Raw genomic sequence first — 27,681 nt, 5'->3', positions numbered from 1 at the left:
AATCAAATAGGTTGACATATGTATGTAAGTACATGAAATCTCTTTTTAATGTATGTACTATCTTCAACCTGCAAAATTGATATTTATTTAAATAAATATTGTAAAAGTAGAATATCAATAATATGTTGCGTTTTGTGGAAATGGCCGAGAAATATTTTAGTATTTCATTATAAATGCTAACAGTAACAAAATACCGTTTAGTACGGTTCAAAATTGGTTATATTCCCATAGTTTTGCATAGCAATATTGCGAAAGGCGAAAACTGATATGTGAGATGGATACATTAGGTATTTATGCGATGAAGCTTTTATGGTCGAAAACGTACGAAAACGAAACCAAATCGTGGGAAAAACCCAAGTGACCCCGATCGAATACTCGCACACAATGCATTTTTGATCTGATAAACAGTAGTACAGCTGGTACACCGGCTGAAGAAAATCATAGTGAACATTTATTGAATACGGCATGACTTTCAAAAAAATTTCTCGGAAAACTCCCTTAATTTTTCCACTCATTATGTGCGCTGCGTGCGAATTTTCTATTGTGAATTCTACGGATCGATTTATTAATTGAAATTTACTTGTTAGATAGTTAGGTAGTCGCAGATTTTAATTATTTATTCGCTTCATTGTTTTGCCTATGGGAATATTTGGATATTCCCTGTCGGATGCGTTACCTTGCTTTAGACATTGGATACCTGTTTTTTTTTTTATTTGTATTTATGCAATGTGCCATTGAATTTTTTCATTGTAAATCTGATTATGCGATTTTCATTCAATAATAGTCGTACTTCTGTACGTACAAGGTCGTCAGTAAGATTTTGATAAAACTAAACATATTTTTACATAATATTTTTTCAAGTTTAGATTTTAAAATTTGATGCTAGTATAGTTTATTTCGAAAATATAACTTAATTATTAGTAATATGTTCTATCGATTAACATCATCACACTTTTATTTTAATTGACGTAATATTTAGAGTACATCGAGCATTGATACAATGCTTGTTATGTCAATTTTTTTAATACAAATTATCTTTTTGTAAAATTAAAATTTACATATAATATTAAACACATGTAATCAGTTTGAATTGCGAAAATTTATTTATGTTTATATATCTATGTATTTGTATGTTGCAAAGTTACATAATAAATTTCAAGAAATTTATATTGGTGAATTTTAATAAAGTTTTGCTTTGTTCAATTAGCACACGTAATACTAACTTCAGCATTTGAATTAAACACAATGCACATTACATGATGTAATATTTAATTTTGAAAAATTGGTTTGAGATTATTCATTAAATATTAAAAAGTGTAGAACTTCTTTTCATCGCGTTTATTTTCTAACAAAGTCACATTTGATTATGATTATGACACAACTCGGAATTTTCTCGGACCTGTCAGTCACCGTATATAATTTTATAATACTGAAGACTTTCACTGTTGTTCATTTAATGCTTTTGATTCGCAATCAATTATACAATAAGAAAGCGTACGAGTCAGTAACTGATGATAAGCGGATAAATTAAACGGTTCGACGCTGAATTATATTCTTATAACACCTGAACTGAACTGAAAAATGTGTGTTTTGATTTGTTACAGGTTGCCAATTCTATCCGCAAGGTGAATATTTGAGATTCGTCCGAATACCAGAAAATTTGAGAGTGGGCGGAGAGGTGTTGCGATTGGAAGTTCATCCTAGGTAATTATTATCGCGTCACGTCACCGTTGACATGCACAAACGAGTATTTTATTCGTATTTAATTGCTCGGTAGTGTCTCAATTTGACACAATCGCAAGTGAAATCTCATTGTAAATTATTAGACGAGAGTCCGTTGGAAAAAGGTTAAGACGTTTCGGATTAGAAATGGTGTTCTTAAGCATAACTGTTCTCTCACTGTATGTGTACTACTCAATTATGATTTCCTATGTTTTGCAACTGACGATCGTAGCCGCTTATTTATTATTATTTTAAGTGTTGCAAAATTACAGTGCACTATCCATACATGCATTTGCATACAATTATTTATTACTCGTAGTTTTGTATTTAGAAATGCATCGTTGGGTCAAGAACGATTTAAAATTTTGTTATTGTTTGGATAGACGAACGATTTATTATCTCATTGTCATACAAGGCCGTGCAGTTAAATTTATTCGTTTTTAATATCTCATGAATTTACATGTATATATTATATATGCATATTTTGAATTAAACTACATTTGTATTATATGGGCATTGTAAATATGTATGTACCATACATATATAAGAATTTTGTAAATAGACATCTCTAGTTTTGTTTATATACTAATATTTAATATACAGGCGGAATCTAAGTCTCCAACCAGTTGACAAGGAAGAGGATGCTCAGTTCTTCACCTACAGAGATGTAAACAGAACTCATGTATCGGTGGTTTTGGCGCAGAGTTTAGAAGATTTGGTTGATCAAGATAGTCCTCAAAATGTGTTAAAATTTCGACTAGGATGTGACTTTGCCGATGGAGAGGATATGGTAATTTTTAATTTACCTTTATTCGAAAAACTTATTTTTTTACAAAAAACATAATTTAATTATATTAAAATTAGTATTTATTTTGTACAATTTAAAATATAATTAATTAATTAATCGAAAACTCTCTAATTTATTATGTTAAAGTGTGTTAATGTATATGTTAAAATGTGTATAATTAAATAAACATTTATTTTAGTGTCAATTAAAGTTCATAGATGCCATTATAAAATTTATGAATTTATAAATTTTCCATTATTTTTATAGTTTTAGTACCTAACTTATAAAAACTATACGTTTCGATATCTTATTTTGTTCCTAAAAATATGTTTTTAGATAAATTATGAGATCATTATAAAGATTTTCGTTATTAATCATTAAAATCAAAAATTTTAAAATTTATTATTTTATTTCACGCGACTGGGATTTGAAATTAATATTATATTGCGAAACTTATCGAAGAGCAAACTTACGTAACACAAAATGACCCAACATAGTCCTTAGGGTCCATTGGTCGCTGAAAGCTTTTCCCTTGAGCACAATTTCCTGTTCCACTCGTTCGCGTGTTACTACTACCCTTCTACCGTCACAAAGGAAGTTCTATTATTTACACTTATCTATTATTTACATCGGTGAATTTCGACCCCAACACGTTCCACGCCCATTCTCCTAAAACTAAAATGCAAATTTAGTCCAGTTACGAATATAGATATGATTGTACAGTATGGTAACGCAATAAACTGCGCTGTAACATAAAAATTGATGAAAAGTGTACAGGAGACGAAAATAAATGATACCCGCGTCGGAATCGGTAACAATCAACGTCAGTGTCTGTATTTAATTCCGGTAATAAGGACGGATCCGTTCTTATCGGTGTGGCAAGGACGAAAAGGTCCTCTCTCGTAATGAAGACGGACGCTAATCTATTGTTCGTTTCATTATTTTTTTTTGGTTCACTGAAAAAGGAGGGTGGGAACTTTTCTGCGAGCTTTCAGACTAACTGTTTGACTAATTTCAGATATCTGCTTTCCTGTCGGTGACCGTGTACGTGGAGGATGTGAACGACCACTCACCCAGGTTTATTGAGGCGCCTTATCAAGTCACCGTGGACGAGCTGACACCTATTGGTTAGTGAACTCGCATTTACCACAGCTTCCCAATTTTTGCTCTTGAGAACTTGAGAGCTAATGGATAAATTGAATGAATTTTTTACTAAGCATTAAAATTTTATATTTTTAAATATACATTATAGTTAGTAATTATTTATAAAGAAATGAAGTAAAGAAGAAGAAATAAAGAGACGAAAAATTAGGGTGGTGTGCATTTGAGCGAATGAACGCCGTTTTGTGAATCAAAAATGCCACTTTGCTTGAAGAAAAAGATTTTCGATCATTTTTTTTGTCAGTTTTGTCAGTGACGGCCTATGGATGCGGAAATTGGGTGTTCAATGCACTCAAAGAAGTATGGAAAGCTGTATGCTTGACACAACGAGTAGATATAGGAAAATATGTAGGTGAGAAGTATGACAAGGGTAGTGGATATAGTGGAGAAAGTGAAGAGATTGAAATGGAAATGGGCCGCTTCCGTAGCTACATAGATGGATGGACGAAATATGGACAAAATAAGTGCTAGAATGTTACCCAAGAGAATGTAAAAGGATGAAAGGAACGCCGCAAGGAAGATGGGTAGTCGAAATTAGTGAAATGTGTGGGGTGAGATGGATGAGAGTTGCGCAAAACAAAGACTGATGGAAGCGTGTTGGAGAGGATTTCATCTAGAAGTGGATGACGAGGGGTTGTAAATATTAAATTAATATACATTAAATTAGTGTTAGAATTTATGATTCAAATTAATCTATTATTATAAGAGACTTTCAAATTTAAAGCGTCCATCTTTCGAAGAACAATAATATTTTTCAGTTGTAATTTTATTGTTTTAAAATTATGTGACGTTTAACCCTTTGGCTGCTACGAGGTTTTTCAATGTCCAAGCGAAAAATGCTAACATTTGTAATTATTTTGAAAAAAAATACATATAATATTTTTTTTACATACTTACTTCGCCGAACGCGCGTAATTTTTGAAATACTTTACATGCATTTTTAAGAAGCAGCTGTGGACTCGCGCTCTCTCTTTCTGTCTTGCTTTTAAATGCGTGCGTACGAAAGAGATACCTACATACATATATACACTAAATAAGTTTTGACGATTGTTTTCCCGACGCATTATTTTTTTTAATAATCTATTTTTAGACATCGATGTCTTTTTACAACATGCAATACATATGAAACAGGTAGCGGTCTTTTTCTCTTTCTTTCTTGGTTTTAATTGTTTACGTGTGAGCGAGACACACAAGGATGCGAAGTTTCAAATAATCAAATAATTTTTCAACATGTATCATAAACATTTTGTATGCATTTCAGTTGCATTTGATTGATTGCACGAATTCGTGACGTCTCGTGACCTATATAATTGAAAGCGGATTTCTATTGTTTTTTGTTACTATTCCATTTATTTTAACTCTGCAAAATGATAACGGACAGTGAAAGTGACGAAAGCGAAATAAGTAATAACTCCTTATATGACAACGAACCCGAAATTGACATTGATTATGAACCCGAAATTGACTCTGATGATGAACCCGAAATTGAAGAAGCATTTGCCGAAGTATTTTTGGATCAAGATTTATCCGATAATCCTCAACTACCACCATTTGTAGAAATCCCGGGCCCGAAATATCCACCACCAACTGATGCGTTGCCAATTTCGTACTTCAATTTATTTTTTACCGAAGAATTATGGCAGATTATTGTTATGGAAAGTAATCGATATGCCCAACAATATATCGATTCTAACACTTTGTCTCTTCATTCAAGAGTGAAAAAATGGCATCCGACAACAGTGGGAGAAATGAAAGCTTTTTTTGCTATAATCATGGAAATGGGTCTTACTGTAAGACCAAATATATTATCATACTGGTCCACAAATTCTAGATGCATTCCGTGGTTCGGAAAAATGATGGCAAGGGACAGATTTATACTTTTGCTAAAATTTTTACATTTTACGAATAATGAAAATTTTTATCCTTCAAATAATCAAGAATATGACCCATGTAGCAAATTTCAGCCTCTAGTCGATCATGCGAATACTTTATTTCAACATCATTACGTACCCCATCAATATATTTCTATCGATGAATCACTAGTTGGAACGAAAAATCATACACAACTTTTACAATACATGCCAAATAAAAAACACCATAAATGGGGTATCAAGTTTTGGATGCTCTCTGATTCAGTTTCAAATTATTGTATGGCATTCTTCTGCTATAGGGGAGCAAAAAGTGCTGAAGATCGACAAGCCATAAAAAAATTGGGACTTGCGCATGTTGCAGTAAAAAAATTACTCAAAATGTGTGGTTGTATCCGAAAAAGCTACCATCTAATCACCGACAATTTTTTTACTAGCATTCCTCTGGCGCGATATCTTTTCAAATTCGGAACTTATATAACGGGAACATTAAGAAAGAATAGATTGGGGATCCCAGTCGAAGTTAAAAGATTAATGCCTGTGAAGACTGCTAAACATTACAGAAGTAATGAAATTTTAATAACGGGGTATCGTGATAAACCATCTCATAGAAAACCTGTATTATTATTGTCGACATATGAAAAGGCACAAAATACCACAATAACGAAATCCATCCACGGTCAAGTCCAGACTATAACGAAGCCATCTTCAATAATTACTTACAATAAATACATGGGTGGTGTAGACACGTCAGACATGATGAATTGTGTATATATGGATGAGAGAAGGACAGTTAAATATTGGAAAAAAGTCGTTTTTAGCATCATTTCTAGAATGATTGTAAATTCATATATAATATATAAAAATAATAAAAATGAACCAATTCTGTCAAGATATCTATTCATATCTCAAATCATAGAGACCATTGAAAAAAATTGGATGATTGAAAAACAAAATTCATCTTATACACCTGAGATAAATAGTGGTGGAATTAGAAAACTACCTGAGCGCAAAGAAAAAGTTTGTGTTGTTTGCAGTAGAAAGAATGGTGGTCCCGTTAAAAGATCATGCACTATATGCATTATATGTCAAAAAGGACTTCATGGTAGTTGCTTATCAGAACATTTAAAATATTGCAAATGATTATTTTCACTAATTTTATTTTACTTATTACTAAATTTTGGGGCAATTTTGTAAGGCTGGTCGTTATTTACATTTTTGTGGGCTGGCCACCCCTTAAAGTCTTCCCCTACCCAACATCGACAGAGAACTCTGCCTCTATTCTGGATCGAACGTGAAGATGTACATGTCATACTTGTTTTTTAATTGTAATTTAATGTAATTTATTTAAAGTTTTTTATTATTGAGCAAGTAATAAAATAAAGTTTTTGGAATTTATAAACCTGTAGTCATTTTATTTTATATAATAATTAATTAAAATAAATATAAATGCGTGTATAAAAAAAATGTTTCGTGCCACTGATGCGCTGTCGGCTCACAGAAAGTATTGAAATACGACAATTAATGACGTCAACAACGATCGTCGTAGCAATCTTCGCCGATTTCAAAACAACGATTTATCGTTGTTGTAGCAGTCAAAGGGTTAAAATACAACACATGCTGATTTTTTATCGTTAATTTAATAGTATTATAGGATTGGTGTAAAATAGGCGTATCAAACGCTGACAGAACTTTTGAAGATAGACTAGAAATATATGAAACTGGCTCAATTATCACTCTGTAAACATTGTGTATCTCTAATAGAGTGCATTACGAGCACATGTGAGTTTTCCCACGTCAATTTGTCAGACTACAGACGGCCGAGGCGACGGGAAAGCTTTCACAGCTGAAAGTCAACCCTCCATTTTGTTTTTTCTTCCCTTGCGAATGGCATTCGAGGACAGTGCGATCAAGTGGAAATTGACTGGTGCGTCTTGATTGCGTTTCGCGCCCTTCACCCCTTAACATTACGGGGACGAGTTTCTTGTTTAATTTAGCTTATTACCAGAGATCGAGAGAGACGGGACAGGGCCCCCTCACACACCCCATAAAAGGATATTGGATGTGACGAGGACCTTGACCCGATAGTAAAAACTCTATCGGTTTTTATACATGCGCCGATGTTCGATATCGGCCTCCACAAAATTACCATCCTACAGCCTCAATTATTTACAACTGATACCATTTAAGTTTCAAGAACGCGGGCCTCGCTTGAAAAGCCTCTGAAAAATATAATATATGAATATTTGCAACATGTGTTTCATATCAAATAGTATGATTGGGAAAAATATTTGTATTTTCATATAAGCCACAACCTAGTGCACTGGTAGTTTTTGCATACCAGTAGAGAGGTCGTGGATTCATGATCCAGTCAAATACGTTCCTGGCTAGATACTATGGTTATTAAAATACAGATCGACCGTTTCCTGTTAGCATTTTCTGATTTTTCTAGCTCAATTGTGGTGACGGATCCAATAAATCGGTATCCTCCCCTCAGTTTCTCACTAATTCGAATTATTAGCATCACGGATTTGTTGAATCTTATAAAATGCTACATACATAATGTATTTCTGGTAAATTTGCTGTATAAAAAATATTTGTTTTGATTGTCCATAGACGTTTCCATTATATTCTATGTCCTGTTATGTTTGAGTAATTATAAAAAATTGTCTTACCATATGTATCGTCTTGAAGTAATTCCTGCCATGGAACATACGATGTACTATGTATGTTATCATAATCTATAGCCGTTCGCCATCCCTGCTGGATGAAGGCCTCTTCAACACGCTTCCACTGGTCTTTATTTTGCGCAACTCTCGTCCATCTCACCCCACACATTTTCCTAACTTCGTCTACCCATCTTCCTTACGGTCTTGCTTTTACGCGTTTGCATTATCTCGGGTACCCAGTAGTACCCAGTAGTGCTAAATAAAAAATAACCAGGGCGGTGTTTTATTTTAATGAGCCCCCCTCTTTTTTCATTAATTAAAAAATATATATCCTTATATTGGTAGTTCAAATATTATTTTAAAAAATCAAATTCCAATTAACAAATATTCTTGTTGAAATTATTATGTTTTTTATATTTTCTAAAAACTTCCTTCCATACATCCTATTCAACATCTTTGATTTTTCAAACCCGTGTTTGTGTATCAACAGCAACATTTGTTTTTAGCAATGCCAAAACCATATATATGTATGTTAAAAAACTATGAAATTTTAACATGTGAATTTAGAGATGACTATTTATTTAAGCTGAGTTTCCTTATTTTATCTATCCTCAATTGCGTATGGTTAATAGTTCAAATAATGTTTTCTTTCAAAGTTTTAGTTGTTTAACTTTTGTTTGTAGATAAAAAATACCATAAATTTTCATCAAAACGTCTTTTAAGTTGTCTTTTAAGTTTTGAATATACTCAGATTACTTTTCGGTTGTGGTCACCAAATGTTAGAATGAGCGTTTGCTCACAATATTTGGTATACAAAAATGAAATTTTATATATTTATTTAATAATTCATGGGGAAGGCGGCAAAGCCAATAGACCCATGGGGTTTGACTTAATATAAATAATAAAATAAAAACAAAAATATTCATAACAATAATAATATAAAAGAAAAAAAAGTAAACATGAAAAAAATACGAAATAAGAGAAATTACCAAAAGATAAAAGAGAATAAAAATACCTGGGACGTTAATATAATAACTAAAAGAAAACAAAAATATAGAAAAGATATTGGAAAAGAATAATTACAAAAATCTTCAAGCTTAAGAAAGATCTCTAGCTGGTTTTTAAAAATATTGTGGTTTTCAGAATTTACTGCATTGTTGGGAAGACTATTCCAAACTTTTACCACTCTGTTTGAAGAGAAGGAATCTCTGATCAGTTTATTCGATTTTTCTTTTTGGAGTCTGAAAGTGTGACCTCTAAGATGATTGTTTTCATTGAACGTAAAGATTTTCGACATTATGGACAATTATGATGATTATTTATTATTTTAAAGACTTCGATTAAGTCGCCTCTTATTATTCTCGTCTCAGGTGTTTTTAATATAAGCCAAAATATTTTTAATTTTACTCATAAAGCAATTTTCATATCAATGAAATTGCCAGGGCGGCGACCTGCCCCGACCAGGCCCGACTACACCACTGCGGGTACCATTCTAGCACTTTTTTTTTCCACCTTTCGTCTATTCTTCTAGCCACTTGGCCCACCCATTGTCATTTCAATCTCTTCACTCTATCGACTATATCCACAACCCTTTTCATACTTCTCACCCACGTATTCCGTTTCCTATCTTTCCTCGTTATGCCAAGGAAACAACGTTCCATACTTCTTTGAGTGTATTGGACTTTGTGTATCAACTTAGCGTTTAATATGTATGTGGCATTTTTGATTTAAAAACTGCATTCGTTCGTCCAAATGCACTCCATCCTAATTTCATAAGTATCTTTATTTCTTCGTCTTTACTACCGGACATGTCTATTATTTGACCTAAATATAAATAATTATTTACTAATTCTACTGCTTTATGATTTAATGAAATGCTATCAAGCAATGTATAGGTATTAAAATAAATAATAATCTAATATATAATTTCGAATGAGACTTTGTATGTAACTACTTATGTATGTATGTATATATGTAACTATTGTTGGTTCACAAAACCGTGACGTCATCGAACAAATGAATATTAAAATAAATTTAAATAAAATGTTTACTATTAAATTGGCCATGTTTAAGCGGTTTATATCATAAATATCGAGCGAAGCCGGGTAACAATACTAGTATTACATATAATACTTTTTTAAGTCGATATATATTAGGAATGCTTTAAAAAATAGATATTTACATATAATACAATGGATTCAGGTGATTAAATTTATTCTTTTGTTGTTTTATTTTTGTACTGAATACCACAAGCCAATTTTGGACAGCAGCAACGTCACGTCAATAAAACAGAGCAGGCACTTACTACTAATACACAAAATGAATAAAATAAGATTAACTATAATTTTAGAACCTTGTCCTTAAACCCCGAGCGCAGAGGTTACACGCATATAAATAAACTGATTCATTTTATTTCCGGAGAGTGGATATTCTGACAAACGGCCGAGGGGGAAAAATCAGGAAAATAAAACCGGAGGGAAAAAATACAAGTGACACTACTCAGATACTAAGATCCGAGTGTCGTACATAGTATACGAAGTAAGCAGCCACGAATGCTTTATTGTCACATGATTTCCTCTATAAAAGTGTTTTCTCTCGGAGATGTCTGTCTTCATCTTACATACTACATACATAGTATATATATTATATATGTATCTGGTATAGTAAGACTGGCACTAAAATGTCAAAATGCGACCCTGACTTTGGACGGAAGCTGCGCTTACACTTTGTCACGATAAGGGAACACTCGATCCTGTCTATCAGCTATTAGTCGCGTGCCACACAAAAGCAAACGGTCGTAAATACCCATATTTAATGACTTAACTTGCTCAAAACTCTAGCTTTATGATAATGGCTTTAGAATGGATAATCGATGTTTGGATTTTCCGTTAGTTATTTTTTAAATTGCTATATGGTACATAAATCTTATCTCATATGAAAACATTAGTACATTGATTTTATTAATGATCATGAATAATCAGTAAAAATTACAAAGTATTATGATATTATATTTTACATAGATAGCCAGCAGTGTGGCTTAATGGTAGCGTGTATGGTTAGCACCAAGTGATCAGTGGGTTCGATCCGCTATACTGCTGGTTAGATTTGGGGGTATTTGTGACTCCAAATCGATCGTTTCTTATCAGAGTTTGCCAATTTTATCTCATCGTTGTTAAAGCGGTTCCTCAAAATTGGCAAAAAATCATCTTTCCTGCTGTCACAAATCATCTGCATGTATTTATTGTATGTACAATTTGTAAAAATTATGTTCAAATCTAAAATCCATAGATGTCTCAATGGATTAATTCTGTAATTAATTTTTATTTCGTGTTCTTCAGCTTCTGGAAATACAGTGATTTATAATAAAATGCCGCATTGTTTGTAATTAATTGTCCAGGAAGGTGCATTGGGGTCTTCCTGTTAAGCCTTCCTGGTATATATCTATGTAAAAATAAAATAAAATATACATCAGGAAGGGCTAACAGGTGAACCGCAATGCGCCTTCTTAGACAATTAATTACTAACATTGCAATTAATTACTAACATTGCAATTAATTACTAACATAAATCACTGTATTTCGAGAGGCTGAATTAATTAATTAATGAATTGATCCATAGAGACATCTATGGATTTAGACTTGTATATAAATTTTAACATATTGTACATAAATCAAATTCAGATATTTGTGACATAGTGGGTAGGATGGTTTTTGCTAATTCGATGGAGGAACCGTTTCAACAATGAAATCAGATAAATTTGCAAGCTCTGATAGGAAATTATCGACTTGGAGTCACAAATGTACAAGTCTGACCAGCAGCATTAAAGATTAGCAAGGGATCGAACCCGGTAACCCTTTCGGTGCTAAATATAAACGCAACCACCGATCCATACTGCTGGCTAATATAGAATTAGAAAAGTTGATTATATGCATAATAAAAGCATTCTAGAGAGTTTTATAAAATATTTTCAACCCAATAGCATACGTATGTATACATACATATGTACGAAAGTAGCCTTTTAACTTTCTCGTTATATATCTATAGGTATATACATTTTGAATAAAATATAGTTAATAAGAAACGACACCTACATTTCTTAGTATTTTTACATTTCAATTGTGTGTACATTGTAGGTGAGTTTGTATGTTTCTTTCTATTTTACGTATGCCAAAATACACTTAAACGCATAAATCAAATTTTGACTAAAAGCTTCTTCCACTAATTACATTTAATATTGGCATAATTTCAAAACAAACTTTCATAAAAATGCAAAGAAATATTATATTACGTATACAAAGTATACGTTACTATGAAGCAATTGAATTTTATATTAATTTTCTTTGACCTGTTTTTCATGAACTTCATTCTTTGTTTGACCTTCAGTAAAAATTTCTTCGTTTTTATGAATCTATCGGGTGGAACTTTGAAAGCATATAAATCCAAATTGAACAATTGAAATTTGATAAGTCAATATTTCCAGGAATTGAATTGAATCTTTAGTTTTCGTAACGTCTCCCTTTTGTCTGTGCGACAAATTTTCTTATCGGTGAGAGGACATTCATGCAAAAACGAACACGGATATACATTCATATGTATGTACATACATATAATATATTGACAGTGTGTTGGTAAAACTAACCAACAACGAATATTGCATTGGAATTCACTTTTTAACGAAAAATCTTGAATTGATAAAATGGTTGTATTATCAGCATCATAATATTAAATATCCTGCTGTTTAAGCATTCAGGATACGTACAAAAAATGGTTTAATTCTTAGAAAAAGTTTTAATGTATTGATTAGATATATATTTTATCAGTATATATTTTTTAAAATTAAATATACTATTAGAAAATAGTTATAATTTATTTTTTCTCAATATGACTGCTTTTGGAGTTAGTCCATTTTGCTTGTACACCGTCCGTACTTGAACGTGCAACTGAAAGTTTTGTTGTTCATTCTAGGGCTTACGATATTCAAAGGGATTCAAGCTTTTGACCGCGATAAGCCAAACACTCCCAACTCGGATGTGCAGTATTCTATCGTGCACGGAAACGAAAAAGGAAGATTCGCCCTGGAAAGCTCACACAAGGCTGCTTTGGCAGTCAAAAAACCTCTAGATTTCGACACCGGAGACAAGAATTTCACTCTGACGATCATGGCTACCGTGAGGCGACAATTAATTACACTTGAAACTTTCACAAGCCAGGGATAATTAATTAACTGGCCATTTTTATACTTGACAGGATCGTGGATCGCCGGCCAAGAGCACCAACACCACTATAGTAGTTACCGTGCAAGATAACGACGATCTGAGTCCCCGTTTTACTGAAGACGTGTACAGGACGCAAATTACTGAATTCTATCCTTTGACGGTACGTTGAAAATTATCCTCTTCATAAAATTTATCATTATACAATCAGGTCCTGAAATAAATTATCTTTCACACAGAAACGCTTTATTTGGAGGGATTTAAATTTTTTAATGTAATTTTTAGGGTTTAAGGATTCACAAAGAGTTAGTTTTTGTACCACCGATTGAAGCTTTCGATCAGGATACGGGAATAAACACGCAGCTGAGGTACGATCTAATTTCCGGTAATGAACGTCATCTCTTCTCGTTAGACTCACATAATGGATCTTTGTTTCTCAAGAAAGAAATCGATTTGGACAATGAAAGAACTCTTCCAGGTTTTAGTTTTACAACACATATTTTTTTATAATAATTGTAAAAAATAAAAGATTGAAAATGTGTATTTAATTCTATTGAATCTAATTCTATTGAAGACTTGACGTGTATTCAAAATTTTTTCAGCAAACAATTTCGTGTTGCAAATCCAAGCTTCTCAGGTTGATAATCCATTGAAAACAGCTTTGGCGAGGGTCGAAATCGAAGTTTTGGATTTGAACGATAATTTGCCTGAGTTTGAAGTCGACTTTTACAATATTAGTATTGTCGAAAATCTTCCAAATGGTTCGTATTGCCATTTAAATAAATATGAAAATAATTGAATTGAAAATAAAACGAAAATTTTATTTGTAAATAATTTCAATAGTATTTTCGTCTTAACACCTCTTCATGTGTTATTCTATTGTATTAATTTACAGGTTTTAGTGTACTTCAAGTTATTGCAACAGACAAAGACCAAGGAGATAATGGTGAGTTTACATATCAATTGGAAGATAAACATGGAGCTTTTTCCATAGATCCAAGAACTGGATGGCTCACAGTCAGAGATCAGGTTTTTACTCTCATATTAAAAAATAATCAAAACAAATTTAAAAACAAAAATGCAATTTTAAATGAACGATTTTTTTTTATTATAGAGCGTACTTGATCGCGAGCAGCATTCGTCTTTAAAAATGAAAGTTTTCGCCAAAGAGAAAAACCCAAGCGTCGTAGGCAAAGTTCAAAACTCATCTTTGACGGCCAATCATCGAACTCCGAAAAGAAGACGAAATCCAGCATATCCTGGAAAGTCTCCAGACGCTGTCGACCGAACCACTTACGTTTTTCCAGACAAGGCAGGCGTCAGCAAAGACAACCCTGACTCTGGCTCTAATGTCAACGAACTCATGTCTTTTGTAGATGTAGAAGTGACCCTTCTCGATGCTAATGATAATAACCCAATCTTCCTGCCCAGTAATCTGTACGAGTTCGCTTTAAAATCAAATGCCAAATTAGGTGACCTGATAGGCAAAGTTAAAGCTGTCGATCCGGATTTGGGCCGAAACGGAATGGTCCTATACGACTTGCAAAAGACTAGCAATTTAACGATAACTTCTCCATTCCAAGTCGACCCCCAAACTGGGGCTTTGACGGTTGTCGAAACCCCTTTGCTTGAAGGGCGACATGCCTTATTCATCGAAGCTTCAGATCAACCGGCAAATCCCAGCGAGAGGAGATTTACTCTGGCTGTTGTTACGATCGAAGTTACCGCACCTGAAAGAGGCGAGTTGAAATTTTCAATTGAGTCTAAATTAATTATTGTATTTTGTAATGTGAGCTTTGGTTCTTACAGATCAAAAGCCATCAGCTCCTGATTTTATAGGCGCTCCATATGAGTTTTGGGTTGGTGCAAATGTAGGAGTTGGAACTAGTGTTGGCCAAATTAGAGTTAATGATGCGATGGATAAGAATCGTATCGTTTATGATTTGCTTCATAGTTATCACGAAGGAGGTTAGTTTTATTTTATTATTTATCTGTAAGAATATGCATTTTAAGCACAACCTTTATGGGTTTAAATATTTCAGAAGCTTAGCAATAGAAAGTAAGAATAAATAAGAATAATAAATAAGTTGTGAAACCCAAAATACATTAACGATCCAATATATATATATTAGTATGTACTTAAAGCCGAAAGGACAGTTGGGACCAAAATCCACCTACGCAATCGTATTTGTTCTTGCGTTCAGTGTACAAACCCCACGTATCTTTAGAAATTTATGGACACAACCAGCCGAAAATTAGACACATATATTTCTGCTAAAAAATCAATTTAATTCCCTAGTACCTTTCGCCGTCGAAGAGAGGTCCGGCACGATAACTGTCGTAAACGAATTGGCCAAATACGACAGGGCATTGTACGACTTCGAAGCTGTGGCCTCACAAGAAAAAGACGAGGTGACCCTCGTCACCAACGTTACGATACACGTCGTCGATCCTGAAGATGAGAGGGGAATATTGATGAAGTAAGACAGCTAATTATTTCTTCTTTAAGGGTGTTTTCATCATATGTGGGAAAATATTGATCGTTTTGTTTTGTTTCAGGGGGGCTGCAAACTCGCCTATCGAATTTCACGTGCGCGAAAATATGGCCGGCGCACTCATAGGTCAACTCCTTTATCAGAATAGTACAATGGCTTTCTCGAATAGCTCGTCTAAAAGTATAAGATTTATTATAGCCAATCAACAGGACGTCACGGATGATATCGCTATAGGTAAGATTTCATACGTTCAATAATACATAGATACATATAATTTCGTAGAAGGTTGGCCAAAATGCATCATCCCATGTTAACGCAATAATTGATTAATTAATATAAGTATAGGGAAGACCGGGGACAAAAGTAAGATTTTCACTTTAGGATTTTTTTATAATTTAACAACTACATTTATAATACTACAAATGTAGCCAAAGTATAAACCATATATTCCAAAGTATAAACCCTAATTAGTCGGGCGTACATACATAGGTCTAAATTAAAATTTATCAATTCAAAATTAAAGCTTAATTAAGCCACTTTATGAAATATAGCATATAGATATCTTTACTCAGAAAGAGTTACTTTTCACAAATATATGTACATACATACATATGTCAGACGCAAAACTTTAGTTTGGGTGTCTAAAAATTAATAAACCGGCGTAGACACGAAAATGTTCAGTAATGCCACCAGGCGACTGATTGACAGGTTGAAACGTATTTAGCATTCATTTGATGCTCACTTTTATCTTTGTAGGTATGTATATATTTATATAACCGAAATATCACTACTGTTACTATTGTCCTTTGTTACGTTTGTCCCCAGTCTTCCCTACACGGCTTACATAAATTTGATGCAGTCACAAATTACATAATGAGCAATTAAGAGTTTTTTATTTCATTTTATTGACCATAATGTCTCCTATCTGCATCAAATTTATTTAAACTAAATTAAAAAAATATATATAATATTTTTAAAAGGTCAAGATGGCACGTTGTACACTCAGAGAGGCTTGGATCGGGAAAAACGAGAAGTCTACAGATTAACAGTAATAGCTGAATATACGAAAGGGGCGATAAGTGGAGCTGGAATATATCAAGTTACCATAATAGTCGATGACGATAATGATAATGCTCCAATATTCGAACATAACGCATACGAAGGCTCAATCTTAGAAAACTCCGCTCGAAATACAGAAGTGAATATGACGAATTTTATCCTGGCAAAGGATGCCGATTCTGGAACAAATTCCGAATTTTCATACGCAATCTACGGTGATGGAAATAAGTTGTTTGAAGTCGATAAATTGTCGGGAAGGGTATTTTTCAGAGGAGATACTATTGATAGAGAAGAAAAAGAAATGTATAAATTGAAAATCGTAGCCAAAGATAAAGGCAATTTAAGTTCGGAAACCAGACTAACTATTAAGGTAATAGATGAGAACGATAATGCGCCTGAATTTAAACGGATAATAATTCCGTCTGAAGAAAGAATAGAAGTTTTGGAATATGACGATGCATCTTCAAGAATTAAACTGATTGAAGAAAGGAAAACTAGAGGTACTGATGGTATTAAAATGTCAACTCCTAGATCTCTAAATAAATATATAGATTCTTTGGCTATATATGGTCCATTGATTTCAATTCCGGAAACTGTAGCTGTTGGAACCACAATATTGAAGCTTTCGGCGCAAGATAAGGACGATGGGTTTAATGCAGTTTTAAAGTTTGCGACCGTTTCAGAAGCATTCATACCAAATTTCTCAATAATGCCTGGAAAACTTCACATCAAACAATACTTTATAGTGAATGAGCAGACTGGAGATATAGTGATATCAAGAATTTTACCCCCTGAGTGTGAATTTAGATTGAATATTTCCGTTAGTGATGGAGGAGGACTTATGGACTATGCCAATGTCCGAATTTTTATTAAAGACATAAACGATCATGCTCCAGTCTTTAGAAAAACTTGGTACAACTTTGACGTAAATGAAGCTTTATATTCGAGAACAGTTCTGGGAAAAGTCGATGCTATTGATGCTGACTTTGGAAAAAATGCGAATGTTTCTTATAAAATTATAGCAGATGATGAGAAATTACCTTTTGAGATCTCACCCTTCAGTGGAGTTCTGAGCGTAAACGGAGAATTGGACAGGGAAACCAGGGAATACTATTCCTTCTTAGTCCTAGCCAAAGATAATGGACTTGAAAAGCGTATGTCTTCTTCAGTGAATGTAGAAGTTCACGTCTTAGACGTTAATGATAATGAGCCTAAATTCTATGGCTACGATGACCTGGTCGAATGGAGTCATCCAGAAGCCGAAGAAATCACAAATCACAACTATGAATCTGTGATGATGATTCCAGTATACAGAGTGACCTTACAAGAAAACTCTCCAATAGGCACTAAAGTTATGAAAGTTTTTGCCAACGACTCAGACTTTTCTGGAAACGGAAATGGTCTCTTACTATTCGACATACCCCGTAGGAAGAACATGCCTAATTTATTCTCGATAGATTCCAAAGACGGTGTAATTACAACGACGGGCAAATTAGACTACGAGTCTCAAACTCAACATAATATAACAGTAATTGCTTCGGATTTGGGTTCCCCAAGTTTGAGCTCAACAGCTTTGGTGCTGCTAAAAGTAGGCGATGTGCACGAAGATGTGGAAAATTTAGACAAACCTATTCTGGCCGAGAGATATTATGAAGTTGAGATAGAGGAAAATTCTCACACACCCGTAGAGCTTTTGACTTTGAACGTGACTGATTTTTACAAAGACCAAAAGATGCGCTATTCAATTGTAAGCGAAGATAAATATGAGATGAAAAAAATGTTTATAGTCGATCCTCGCAACGGCACTTTATATTTGGTGCGAAGTCCCGATCGTGAAATTCGCGATAAATACGAACTTGTCGTTCGGGTTGAAAGGCACAAATTGGGCAGGAATTTGCCTCATATGATATATCCGGTACCCGATGAAGTCCTCGAGGGTTTGGCAAGGTCTGATGTTAAAGTCGTTGTTAATATAAAAGATGTAAACGACAATGCTCCGAGGTTTACTATCTACGGAAGACCCATAGTTGCTGCCATACCCACGACAGCTAGCTTTGGATATGAAATATTGAAGTTACAGGTATTTATTTTCATCACTTTTAATGTTTAAATTAAATTAATATATCGCAATATAAAAATAAATGTATACATCGAAAACTAAATGTAATATATATGTATATGGAATGTAATCAATTAATCCCCCTATAATATATCAAGCAATGTTTGTCACTTCTAACTACACACTTTAACAAGTAAAACTTTGACCATTAATAATGTAATTTTTTGTATATGAATCGTTAACCCTTCAAGTACTACAGCTTTATGTGTATAAAGTTCTACGTTATTGAAAAATGTTCATTTTGAAAATCTATAATGACATGGGATTTTAATTTAAAAATTAATCTAATTTGTATAAAATGTACTATATTTAAATTCAAAATTTCATAGTTTACACAACTTAAGGTAAACCACGAATTTATATATGTAGCATGTACATACAGCATGTATGTATGTATGTATGTAAGTGGCACTCTTTTTCGATAATAAAGAGATAAGATCGCTTGAAGTAAAAATACTTGAAAAACCGTACACAAACATTTTAAAATTTATGGTTTTATCTCCACAGGCTTCGGATCCAGACCTCGGTATAAATTCCGACGTGCGCTATCAAATCCTAAACGACCAATCCCAAAGATTCGGTATCGATCCAGTCAGTGGCCAAGTGAGAGCCGTGGCTTCCTTCTCCAGGGAGGCTGGTAAAGTCTTCGGCTTTGACGTCAAGGCCACGGACAGACAGGGGGCCGATGATGGCAAATCGGCCATTGCCAACGTCTTCGTAAGTAGCTGTTTTCCAATTTATATATGTATATAAGCAGATACACGCGTTGTCCCCGATCGGATTCCACTAATTTTTCTAGCGACCCATTTCGTTGGTGGGATGGGCAGATTGCGATTCGACAAGGTTAGTGGTTGGCAATACAATTAAAGAGACTAAGGCCCCAAAGTGGCCATTAGTGTGACTCGATTCGAAAAAAAAGGAAAAAAATAAAACGAAACACAAGTAGCGGTTAATAGGAAACGCCAAAATGGTCGTCTGAAACAAAATAAAACGATTTTGTGGTGATTTTTGGAGCAGAATTGATGGGCATCTGTTTCAAGGTCAACTGTTTGAGGCTTTGATCTTTCCGTTGTTGTTATCAAGAATGAAATTAATATACTGGGAATTTGACGAGAATAAATGCACTTTGAATATGCAAGTGCATATTAAAAAAATGTATTTTTAAAATAAAATGTGATAAAATGACATGTATGAATACAAATTGACAAAAAATGCAAATTTTGAATTTTCAATCTTCAACTAATTGGTTTTTCTCGACAAAAGTGGGTTTTTCCTATATATGTATGTATATGTACATATCTTTTTAAAATAGTCATGTTTTTGACATTATTCAAAAAGTAAACGCTCAGTAATCATCTATTGCAGTTTAATTCGTTTAGTTTGATTATTTTTGATTGATTAATCTAAATCTAAGGTCTTCGTTTCGCTAGAAACTCCTATACAAAATGCTCCACGCTCACAACGGCCATTATCATTTTATTAATGTTCCTCTTATTATTTCAAATATACAAAATGTTTAAAGCTTTCTTCGGCATCTACATACATATGTATCTTTATTTTAAAAACAAAAAATATTAAAAAATCATATGAAGTTTATAAAGCAGCCCAAAATTATTTATTTGACAAATTCCCGTTAAAATATCGCAAAAATGCATATGTATATATTATGGCTATAAAAACAAAGGTGCCTACAGATGTATGTGTGACCACTTACATAATTTCATTTAGAATAAAACCAGTAAAAGTTTTTGATACTGTGAAAGCGATTATTCTTACTATAATAGAAGCCTTATTCTTACTATAATTTACGATTATTCTTACTATAATTTATGCTTGTACTTATGAATCGAACAAAACTAAGCCAAGATTCATATTTAAACACAGGGAAACAAAATGGAAAAAAAATTATTCAAAGTTCATTTTTGTGAATGTGTAGTCGTCGTCACCTTTGCTTTTATAACCGTTATATGAAAATTGTTCATGATCTTTAATTAATTATATGAAGATTGACCTTAAAATAAACATTATGTAGCATTATGATAGATCCACGCTTTGTATTATATAATAAACAATTTTGAGGCATTAAAGGCCAACTATTGATAGATTCGCCATTTTGGTCCATTTTACAGGTATACGTACTGGACGAAAGTAAGCAACTTGTGGTCGTAATGGCCGCCAAGCCCGTCGAAGTCGAAAAGGCCATGGAGAACATTACCAATATATTAACTTCGGCTACAGGAATGGATGTGAGAGTTAGAAAGTTAGAGTCGCATTCTAAAAGCATGCTCGAAGGAAGCGCGTAAGTTAATTTAACTTTAAATATATCCAAACGTAAATACACATGTAGACTATATTTAGATAAGAATGCTTGAAACAACATTTCAGAACCGACATGTACATATATGCCGTCGATCCAACGTCAAATTCGATAATAGACATGGATAAACTACAAAGGTATATATCGCTGAATTTTTTAACATGATGTTGATGATTATTATTTAGTATGAATAACCTTGAAAATTTACACGTAGGGCTCTACTTCTGAAAGAATCTGACATAAGACACGAGCTTCCGTCGTATAAAATTTTAGAAGTAGGAGGTTCTACCGTTTCTCCCGTCAAAGGAAGATACACACTCAGTGCTTTGGAACTCGGTGTGGTTTCTTTGGGTTGTATCGTGTTTTTGGGAGCCCTGACGACCGCCATTTGCATCGTCTGCGTCAGAAGAACCAAAAGGTTTCGTTAGAAAAATCTGCATGAACATATTGTACTTCAAGCACAAACAATCGATAATAATCAATGCACATTAAAACACACTTATAAATATATTTCTGTATAAATAATTCATTCGAGCTTTGGTCAAATGGCATGCAATTAAAATTCTTCTCACAAAACTACATATGTGTACATCACGTGGCATCTTGTGGAAACAAAGCTTATAATCATCATATATTGCATGTGTAATATATACGATAAAACTGAAATTTAACAAGATTATACACAAGTGGCCCAAAAATAATTACCTGATATATTTGGAATTAGCTTAATTAACATTATATCTGGATAACTTATATAAAATCATAACATAACGTTTAGTGACTAAATAAAGATATATTATATAATATAATATATTAAATATTTTAAGGAAATCTACGCAGCTTATTTTAAACACAATAATTTCTAATATCAATAAGCGTAGTTGATTTTGGTCCATTTGTACATTCACAGGTGAAATGTTTTGTAAATATATAGGACTGAGGGTTTAAAATTTTACGGAATTTTACATAACCGATTTTAAGCTAAACGAATTTACGAATATATACGTCGATTGTATGTGTACTTTGATTTCAAAACAATGCTATATTTTGCATCTTAAGAATCTCATTAAAAATGTTTGATTTTATTAGTATATAATATTTTGATTCAATGAAAGTATTATTTATCCAAATATTATAAGGTGTATATACTTTTCAGGTTAGGGTTTATTTATTATATTTTATTTTATGTCTACATTTGTAAATAATATAAATATTTAAAAATACATTGTATTTATACAAATACATAAATAAGTTATTCTTAATTTCAAAACGACACGTTGAATGGAGAAAAGATTCGGAAACATCACGTAATAGTATGTATTATATAAGTAAATTTTTAATGCACATTGCACGGCTTCTCATTCTAAATAAGGGTATTAATGGCTTTAAAAATATTTAACATATGCAAATTGTTTTAATTTTTTTTTATCATCGAAAAATAAAGCTTTATTTATGAAAACGTGTATCTCGTGTTATCAAATAAATTATTTAAAAACTTTTTGAAGTTGTATTATTTCACATTTCATTGCACTACTTTTTGCACAATGCATGCTTTGTAGGATTTCATGGCTTTATAACACGTTTTTATTAATATTTTACTAATTTCAGGTCCATACTAATAATCTAATATTTCTTATATCATATACTATAGCTTCTTAATATTTATCTGCATTATATATATGTTCACTGAATAGCTAAAAATATTTATATTATATATTTGGTCAACGTTCACTTAGCATATCAATTCACGTATCATCAAAAGGGATGTTTATAATTCTTAATTTAATTTAGATATTTCGGTATTACGTCAATATGTCGATTTAATACGATTGTATTTTTTTCTATTATTATTTCATTTTAATAATGGATTTTTAAATGTTGTCTTGAATTTAGAATTGTTATACTCTTTCAATCTATAATAATGTATAATACTTAAATTTATGTATAATATTCCTCTATAAGTAATTTAGTACTATGAAAAATCTTTTCTATGTAGTTTTATCATCTTATCCTTCGACTAAAAGTATAATTTTCTTTATCGCCTATGTAGAAATCGCCATAAAGCCTTCTCCCAGCAGCGCTTGAACGCAATGGGTCTTTCGACAGACCAGTTAGCCAAAATTGGTTCCCTATTCCCATCAACTCCTGCCTATCAAGAGACTTCACAAGCTTACGGGGAGGCTGATTCATACATGGACATGCTAAATTCTCACAACAATGGTAAACAGCTTTGTCCTCATGGCAATTCCATTGAAGAATTCGGCCAGGCTCATCAGAAATGCGTAAAGAATCAATATGGAAGCGAAAGTAATAGAAATGGAACATATCTTCAACAGAAACAGCACGAAGCCACGTGCATTCGTTTTAACAATAGAAGAACTGGAACAAAGAAGAGGTACGTCATAATAAGTTAATATTATATTTATAATACAATTTTTTGATCAAAAAACCCAATGAGGTTGAAGAAAAAAATGTGATATTTTAAAATTGAACAATATTATATTTATATGTAATTGAAATGTGATAAATTATTTGATATGTCTTTCAGTCTATTGAGTACTTTAGTTTTTGGTTCTAACAGTATTTAAGCTTACACTCATCCATACAAGCATAAAATTTTGATCGATGATGGAAAAATATTTTTTGTATGAAAATTCCAGGAAAAATGGAGGAATGGAAACATCAATCACTTCGGTTCATTCGAGTGGACAAGATTCGGGAATAGCTGAAGGTGGACGATGTCCATGTGGACAATCGACGACACAATCATCCGAAGATAGTAGCAAGTAATAATAAAATTACAATTGTTTTGAGCTTTGAACTTGTACATAATGATATATGTACATACATATAACACTAATTTAAATTATTATTTGAATAAACATTACAGCAAAAGTATACCACGCTGAGAAAAAAATCTCAAAGCTTTCATAAACACTCAAAACAAAGAAATCTTATTGCGTATGCTGGAAAATGGATTATGTTTCAATTAACTTTTTAAATTAAAATGTAGATATTATGCGGTTTGATACAAAGGTTTTTGAACTATTCGAGATCATTCACCCTGTACTTTACTATATGTAATATGTGTTTTCTTTGCTATATACAATTGAATGATACTGTTTTACCTATAGATTCCGAACCTGCTTTAGATGTGTTTACAGTTCAAAGTTTTTATACTAGTTTCCTAGTGAAATCTTTTCATCCACATTTATGGGTGATTTTTTCAATAAAAGTGCTATTTTTTAAAAGACAATGTTCAGACATTCGACAGTATACATTAGAGTTTATAACATTTATTACTTTTAGAACATGGCAACGGACATGAGATCGTTTATTACAGTCGCCTGAATGAAATCGTTCTTTTCGACTATGTATTGGCTTTGATTAAATTCGTTTTTGAGAAATTGTCAAAACGTGTGAGGATAAAACTACGTACATGTATTTTTCAAAAACGGGAAAAATTCGAAGTAGTTCTAGTATAATCACTCCTGATATAATTATTTTTTATTATTTCGACATTTATGCTAGCTTTGTGCGCTACTGACATTTTCGTAGGGGCAGTTTGCCGGACGGAAGCCCGATCAATATTTCACTTTGACAATAGATATCACACGAACTTTTTCTTTTATCATACAGGGATATGTTTTTCCAGTTATTTGACATTGTATAAGGTTCGCTGAAAATGTGAATTGTACCATAAACACACTGTGAAATTGTAAATAATTATATATGCCACTAACAAACTACATATGTATGTATATACGAGCCGATATATTTGAAAGTGGGGGAAGACAAATCTTCAATTCCAAAAACACTATTTCTGTTTGTTTTAATTTCCAAATTGTTATCACTGATTTTAATTCGATGAGTATAGAATCTCGGAAAAGCAGAATAAACGTATAACAAGCCACCAGTAGTTTTAAATATTGTTAAACGCAAAACATTTTATATAATATTTTGTAAAATATTTCTCGGAATGAAGAAAATGGACGTATGCCACTTTCAAATATAACAGCTCATATTTTAATATTTACATACGTTTTATTACATTACATATATGTATGTATGTATATTTGATAGGTATCAGATCTCATTTAGTTTCATCAAACAATAAGGTATTGTGAATGATTTGAAGTCTACCGTTAGTGTATTAAAAATTACGACCAGTTTCAGAATTTTAATAAAAATAAGGGGTTGGAATAATGCCGATTTAATCGAACCCTTGAAATGCACGCAAATGAAAATACCTTTGCTGAATGGGAAATTCGTACGAAGGCAACCCACTCATACAAGCTCCACTTGGAATAATTGATTTGGATCTTATGATTCCGATGTATCCACCGATCATGTTGAATACTAAGAATATTAATATTAAATTATTAAACAGTGTATTATACTAAATATATTTTGAAATAAAAATTATTTATTGCGATAATGTTCTCACCTACATATTTACATATAAACAATCAGAAGCTTGCATATTGCACATATTATAAATGTATTATTTTTTTTAGATTGTTATGTACTATATAATGTTTTAAAAATGTGTTTTAAAAATGACCTTCATTGTAAAGTATCTAAAAATTGTACATATACTACATATATATCATACATTCTCATATAACAAAACGCATACTATGGAACATTTTGACCTTAAGCTTCGCATTTTCTCTCTTTAAAAAATAGTATTATATACTAGTCAATGGATTATGTATGATATTTTGCAGTTACTATCAGCAGTATGCTTTTTGCTTTGACCACGGTTGGAGGCATCAAAAGTAGCAGCAAAACTGGTGCTTGACGGGGAAAAAATAAACTAACCAGAACGTAAATATCATCCAAGGCTTCTCTCTAGAGTGCACCAACGCTTTGCTAATTCGCATCATCACTTATAAAATAAAAAGCCGTGAAAATTTCGCGTGTATTTAATCCTGTGTATAAATAATCCAACGCAACGGTGGAAACATTTGACCTGAAACTTTTAAGCACATAATCCTTTAACGCTGATGAGTGAAAGTTTTGGGTACGATTTACCGAAGCGTTTGTATACTCGTATATAAGTAATTTTGTAAATAAATTTGAGTATTATGTGAGGTGATCAAAAGAGTTTTAGCGATGCTTTAACAAAAAGTTTCAGCAATGCTCAGAAGGTCAAAATATTATATATATACACATATCATCATAACAGTTTAGAAATAATTTCAGTAAAAGCATGAAATTAAAAAGTGCTTTTATAATTTAAATTTATTAGACTTTACTTAATATATCAAATATTTACTTTTAAAATTTTAAAAAGGGTTCTTCACAAAATATATTCCTCAATTTTTGTTTAAACTCATCAACTTATGTAGAAGTGCGTATTTCTCAAACTATAATAATTGAAATACTTAGTTTAAATTAACCTTTGTAATCAAATGACTGATAATCCATATAAAATTGGAGACTGGTTGTTTCAAACAAATCACAAGATTCTGAATGAGAAATACCTATACTGTGTTAAAGTGATTTAAAGTATATTTGAAAATTAAAATTTTAGTATTTTAAGTATTTCTTATCCAAGATTAGTCACATAGTGACTTTTTATTTTAAATTTCAGTAGCTTGTTGATAAAAAATAATAGCTAGAACTTTTTTGATCACGCAATCCAACCGATTTTATTATAATCCACAATAGGGCTTTCGATTGTTGCAGCGGCAGTTACGAAGATTCTTTAAAATCATCACACAATGAGCGATTGACCAGAAAGTCTTTCAAGCACAATTCTCGTACGAAAGAATCTTTCTGCGAGCCTTTTAGCTTGCACTCGTCAATAATCAAAAAGCAAAACCAAAAGTCCATACTGTCAAAGCGCAGAAACAAAACAACGACGTACAATAACCCGCTGGCCGACGACCTTACTCAAAGTTCGCCACGAATAGTTGTCAAATCTGAATTCAATCCACAAAATATAATAAGAAGATCCCAGACGAATATGAATCCGGTCGTCCTGCCATTGCATCCTCACGCCCATCTGCACACGTCAACGTATTTGAACGGGACAAACGTAGGCGTTGTAGAGCCTGTGGTCGACTATGACCAGAGCGAAACTGAGGACAATGTTAGAAAAGAAACTTTGAGGGGTGATAGCAGAAGGTCCAGCCTGAATAAGGGAAGCTCTAAATTGTTGGAATTGAGCAGTCAACAAGCAGTTTTTGTGGCAACGCCTGCAGCTGCAGCCATCATGAGGAGACAGGGCAGTGAAAAACTGGTCATAGCTCGTCCAATGTAA

At 32.6% G+C, this 27,681-nt stretch overlaps 1 protein-coding gene across 1 annotated transcript; it reads left to right on the top strand.

Moving 5' to 3' along the window:
• The first annotated feature begins 274 nt into the window (after window positions 1-274).
• Window positions 275-27,681, top strand: Cad89D (cadherin 89D). Its single transcript, XM_077431605.1, has 22 exons — window positions 275-287; window positions 1,189-1,216; window positions 1,597-1,704; window positions 2,326-2,532; window positions 3,521-3,636; window positions 13,173-13,375; window positions 13,455-13,583; window positions 13,706-13,898; window positions 14,023-14,181; window positions 14,316-14,449; window positions 14,535-15,159; window positions 15,230-15,388; window positions 15,720-15,900; window positions 15,980-16,149; window positions 16,896-19,054; window positions 19,601-19,810; window positions 21,223-21,392; window positions 21,479-21,547; window positions 21,625-21,828; window positions 23,461-23,805; window positions 24,071-24,196; window positions 27,105-27,681. Exons 1-22 carry the CDS (start codon window positions 275-277, stop codon window positions 27,679-27,681), a joined length of 6,285 nt encoding a protein of 2,094 aa, XP_077287731.1.

The sequence above is a fragment of the Arctopsyche grandis genome, chromosome 5 (assembly GCF_051622035.1).
Source record: "Arctopsyche grandis isolate Sample6627 chromosome 5, ASM5162203v2, whole genome shotgun sequence".
In the NCBI taxonomy this organism is placed as follows: domain Eukaryota; kingdom Metazoa; phylum Arthropoda; class Insecta; order Trichoptera; family Hydropsychidae; genus Arctopsyche; species Arctopsyche grandis.
Note: the sequence above shows the minus strand (reverse complement) of the source record. Positions and strands in the feature narration are given on the sequence as shown.

Excerpts from the sequence above, each read along its gene's own strand:
- Cad89D (XM_077431605.1), top strand. Across the intron at positions 1,217-1,596 it reads TGTTCAATTAGCACACGTAA|TGTTACAGGTTGCCAATTCT; the intron begins TACTAACTTCAG and ends TGTGTTTTGATT. Across the intron at positions 23,806-24,070 it reads AGAACTGGAACAAAGAAGAG|GAAAAATGGAGGAATGGAAA; the intron begins GTACGTCATAAT and ends TGAAAATTCCAG.